The sequence below is a fragment of the Gekko japonicus genome, unplaced genomic scaffold (assembly GCF_001447785.1).
Source record: "Gekko japonicus isolate JY-2015 unplaced genomic scaffold, Gekko_japonicus_V1.1 scaffold140, whole genome shotgun sequence".
Taxonomy (NCBI): Eukaryota; Metazoa; Chordata; class Lepidosauria; order Squamata; family Gekkonidae; genus Gekko; species Gekko japonicus.
The window spans coordinates 874178-879269 of NW_015169781.1; the positions used below are offsets into that span (position 1 = coordinate 874178).

A 5092-nucleotide genomic window follows, 5' to 3' on the forward strand; every position below is an offset into this window, starting at 1 on the left:
AGCTGCAGGGAGACATCCTCCTCCCTTACATGCTTTTTGTCAAAGCTCTGCCTCCTCATCAGTGATTGGCTCCTGCTTTCCTCTCCCCCCCCCATCCTGAGGCTTGAAGGGTGCCTGGGAAATGTAGGCCTGCAGGAAGGTTTGCAGTGGCCCGTATGTGGCCTGTTGCCTAACAGCAGTGGCCTGCTGCCTAACAGCCCCCCAGCCCTAGCACCATAGCAAACAGGGAAGGGGGTAAGACAGATCCATGGAGAGATCGATTAAGGGTTTTTGTCTGTGATGGCTAAATGGAATCTCCATCTTCAGAAGCCGTGTCACTCTGCCGTTTGCTGTGGGGCAACAACAGGGGGGCAGCTTTGGCTCCACTGCCTTGGAGACTTTTGGGAGCATTTGACTGACTGCTGTGGAAAGCTGGGTGCTGGTAGGGATGTCAGCCTCCAGATGGGACTTGGGGATCCCCCAGAATCACAGCTCAGCTCCAGACTACAGAGATCAGTTCCCCTGGAGAAAATGGATGCTTTGGAGGGCGGGCTCTATGACATTGTACCTCACTGAGGTCCCTGTCGTCCCCAGGCTCCATCCCCAAATCTCTAAGAATTTTCCAAATGGCCCCCCCTCCCCCCCCCCCCCCAAGGTGCTGGACTAGATGGACCGTAATTGTGATTCAGTAGGGCCTTTAAGTTCTTAGACAGGAGATGCCAGGGTGGCCACTTCTGTTACCAAGTTTCTGGGTTTTTTTAAAAAAAATATATGAAAATTTTATAAAACTGGATTCTGATGCTGGGGAGCTGGAAAGGAATCTTGAACACAAATATTTGTGTTTGGGTTCAATGGATTTCTTGTTTGTGGCATATTTGTGCCGCAGTGAAGATGAGTAGTGCTTGTTTTGGGCTGCTGCTGAGTATCTGCCCAAGTAAGTAAGGAGTGGTGAGGCATCAGTGTGAACACTGAAGTCTAAAAGCTTCCTTATTAAAAAAAAAGGGAAAAACCAGTTTTGTATAGTCGTTAGGAGCACAGACTCTAATCTGGGAGAGCCAGGTTTGATTCTCCACTCCTCCACATGCAGCTTCTGATATGACCTTGGGTCAGTTACAAGTTCTTTCAGAGCTGTTCTTTCACCAGCAGTTCTTGAGAGAGCTCTCTCAGCCCCCCCACCTCACAAGAGGAAGAAGAAGATTGGATTTATACCCCACCCTTCACTACCCAAAGGTGTCTCAGAGCGATTTACAAACTCATTTCCCTTCCCTTCCCCACAACAGACACCCTGTGAGGTAGGTGGGGCTGAGAGAGCTCTCGACAGAAACTGCTCTTTTTCAAGAATAGCTCTTATCAGAACTACGGCTTGCCCAAGGTCATCCAGCCAGGTGCAAGTGGAGGAGTGGGGAATCAAACCCAGTTCTCCCAGATTAGAGTCCGCGCACTTAACCACTGCACCAAACTGGCTCTCAAAGTGTATGTTGTGGGGAGGGTAAGGGAACGGAGTTTGTAAGCCGCTCTGAGTAGTGACGGGTGGGGTATAAATCCAATCTCTTCTTCTATCTCAGTAGATGCAGTTGCTGTGATCCTACATATATCACTGTGTGCTGTTATCTATTGGAGTACCTGTAAGATTCTAGACACTGTACATGCAGTGAGAGGGTCACGAAGGAGTAAACAAGAGATCTTTGCATTAGCTGAGCTATACTACATTACAGAAGAGAAAGTGGACGATAATGAGGGAAATTTGACAGTCTGTTTGACAGCCTGTGCTGTGAGACTGTGGCACATGTGCAGCATCCTGAGGAGGTGTGCTCTCTGCAGATGAAGTGCCAGCAGTTTGTGATGCAGGAGGTGAAGGGCGGGGCCTGGCGTGGGCTGCCTGGTCCTGCACTGTGAGTCTTGTTGGGCTAGGGAGTATTGGAGGAGGAGGATGTATTGCCAGATTTTCTACCAAATCCTGTTTAGCTTGTAAGAGCTGATGCAATCCTCATCAGGAGAAGGAGGAGGAGGATCCAGTCCTTGTCTTTTCATTGGGCCCTGGGAAACTGCTTCAGCACTAAAGCCCATATCAGCAGAGCACAAGCCTCTGATTATGGTCTCCCTAACTTGCATTGTTTCAGATACCATCGGCAGGAGGGGAGGGGGCATGAACAAACTTCTCAAAATGTTTGAGCTCTCCAGGGGATTGGAGAGTGGCTGGGCTGACTAAAGGCAGGGGCTGACTAGGACATTAAAATGGCTAACGGCAAGCCTAAAGATGCCGTGGGCTACCCCCCCCAACAAATAAGTGGGTTGTAGATCAGATCAAGCCTGAATTTTCCCTAGAAGCTAAAATGGCTAAACTAAGGCTATCATACTTTGGTCACATCATGAGAAGACAAGACTCACTGGTAAAGACAGTAATGTTAGGAGAAGAAGAAGAAGAAGAAGAGATTGGATTTATACCCCGCCCTTCACTACCCACAGGTGTCTCAGAGCGGCTTACAAACTCATTTCCCTTCCCCTCCCCACAACAGACACCCTGTGACGTAGGTGGGGCTGAGAGAGCTCTGACACAAACTGCTCCTTTCTCAAGAACAACTCTTATCAGAACTACGGCTTGCCCAAGGTCATCCAGCCAGGTGCAAGTGGAGGAGTGGTTAATCAAACCCGGTTCTCCCAGATTAGAGTCCGCTCACTTAACCACTACACCAAACTGGAAGATGAAGGCAGTAGGAAAAGAGGAAGGTGTAGTATGAGGAAGACATAGTATGAGATGAATTGACTCAGTAAAAGAAGACGTAGCCTTTAGTTTGCAAGACCTGGCCAAGGCTGTTAATGTAGGATGCTTTGGGGATCATTAGTTCCTAGGGTTGCCATAAGTTGGAAGTAATATGACAGCGCGCATGTGTGTACACACACACTCACAGGGATAAGCCAAACTGAGCATCCTCCACAGGAGCTACTCAGCTTGTACCGGGCCAACAGTGCCAATGATGAGATTTGGCTCTCCAGTTGCCACCCCCTGCACTGCTGCCAGCTTACAGCAGAGTGAGAGGAGGCAACAGGTGAGCTGACACCAGTTACTGTTGCAGTTCCAAAGGTTTGAGCCAAGTAGCTTCTGCAGCCAGATAACAGCTGTGGGGAACTTGCTTATTAACACATGTGCATCCACAGAGGTGATAGAGAGTGTGTAGAAGCAGTGGAATGATGGATAGAAACCATCTGCCCTGTCCTTGTATTAAGCTTGTGAGAGGCTGCCTTTGTCCCTGGAGAATTCCAGTTTCTGCTATAACTTGTGACTTTCCAGCTGTGTTCTTGAGAGAGCCTCAAAGAGGCCTGTAATGGCCGACAACTTTTCTTGAAAGGCAGCTTGTTCATTGCCGTTGCCACTTTGAGGAGCCTCCCTGGTTGCCCTGGATTTGAGTGGGGTGGCGGTCTAGGAAACAGTCTCTGTTCACATTGGGTGTTGGCGAAGAAGCTTGGTTGGTGCCTCTGGTGAACTCAGTATGCGTACCCTTGCAGAATCTTCTGCTATGCTTCTTAATAGACATTTACTGTGAGGGAGGGAGTGCATATGTATAGGTATGTACAGGGTGCCACTTAATGTGCTGCTTATTTGAGCTACTATATGGAGCTAAGTTAAAGTGGTGGTTAAAAGAACAAGCTGTGAACCAGGAAATCCCCAGCTTACATATTGGCTTTGTGATAAATTCAGCAAGTGATCTTAGATGAGCTGCTGTGTATCACTCCTCTTCCTTCCCATCCCAAAGCTAGACTATGGAGATGATAGTACCAACCACCCTTAAAAGGTAGCCAAAAGGAAAAGCTTTGGAAAGTGGCATCCACCAGTGAGCATTTGGGAACAACCATGATGACCACTGCAGAATGCAAGTCAACGTCTTGAGCTTTTTGTTATCCTGCTTTCCAAAATGCACCAGCAGGTCTAGGTGCAACTCTGCGGGATCCCAAGTGCAGCAGGGTGTGCATGAATGCTTGTAATTGAAACAACCTCTTTGAATGGATTTTAAAGTGTTTCTTTTTCTTCCAGTGTTTTGAAGCCCACTTGGATGTTCTGGTTCACATGGCAGCAGCAAACTTGACTCCCCCCAGCTCTCTGGAAGTAAACAAGCCGGGGTTTCCAAAGGAGATCCTTGGGACTGAGTTAGAGGGGAAGTACCTGTGTACAGAGTGCAGGAATATTTTGAGGCGGCCGTTCCAAGCCCAGTGCGGACACCGCTACTGTTCCTCTTGCCTGAAAAAGATCATAAGGTAATTATACCTTTGCTTTGGGTAAGAATAAGGCTTAGTTAATGCACACCTGTGCACTTATGGTGGGTGAGGAAGTAAACTTGTGTTGAACTGTCTGCTTTAGATTGTAGCTGGCAGCTTGCTAGACTAAGGCTGTATGGAAAGGCCTCCTGCAGGTGGAGAGCCAGCTTCATAAGATCAAGCCTCTATGGAAAGACTGTTTGCAAACAAAGTTAGCATGTTAGGGAAAGGGCCAGGCTAGAATCCTCCATGACATAGCTAGTTTTTATACACAGAATATTTTTTTTTAAATGCAGAACCATTCAACCATGTGATCTCCCCTTCTGTGCACATCTGCCATCTGAAATGGTACAGTCCAGAAACAGACTCCCTACACTTTTGTTTGGGCACTAGGCCGAAGTTCCAAGTAGACTACTGGATGGAACGTGGTTTACCTTTGAAAGACTGGGAGAGACCTAGTGTGGTTAGAATGTTGGACTAGAACTTGGCGGACTCTGGCTTACTTCAAATCCTTACTCAGCCATAAAGCTCCCCGGGGTTTCCTTGGGCCAGTGGCTATCTCTTGGCCTAATGTTTTTTGCAGAGCCAGGTGCAGGATCATACGTGAGGATGAAATAGAAGGGAGAGTCACGTGCACCATTTCAAAAATATGTAAACTGGTGGGATAAAAACTTACATAGTAAAAGCCTAGTTAACCAACATGCCCATCTGAATCATTTAAGCTTTGCCTGCTCAGCACTGTTGTCCTCTCGCTGCCAGTGGAGTGGCTGCAAGCCTGTGGGTGATTTGGTTGGGTGGTGCAGGCGAGAACAGCCCTGCTTGAGTGGGCAGCATTGGAGCAGGCTGTGGGTCCCATCCATGG

General features: G+C 48.1%; 1 protein-coding gene across 3 annotated transcripts in view; it reads left to right on the plus strand.

The window, feature by feature from the left end:
• Nucleotides 1-5092, plus strand: part of TRAF2 (TNF receptor associated factor 2) — a 30640-nt gene that overhangs the window by 2875 nt on the left and 22673 nt on the right. For all 3 annotated transcript variants that reach the window (XM_015416793.1, XM_015416795.1, XM_015416794.1), the window contains exon 2: nt 4010-4230. In XM_015416793.1, the coding sequence (XP_015272279.1) occupies nt 4043-4230 (188 nt within the window). In that variant the 5' untranslated portion in view covers nt 4010-4042. The remainder of the gene's footprint in view (nt 1-4009; nt 4231-5092) is intronic.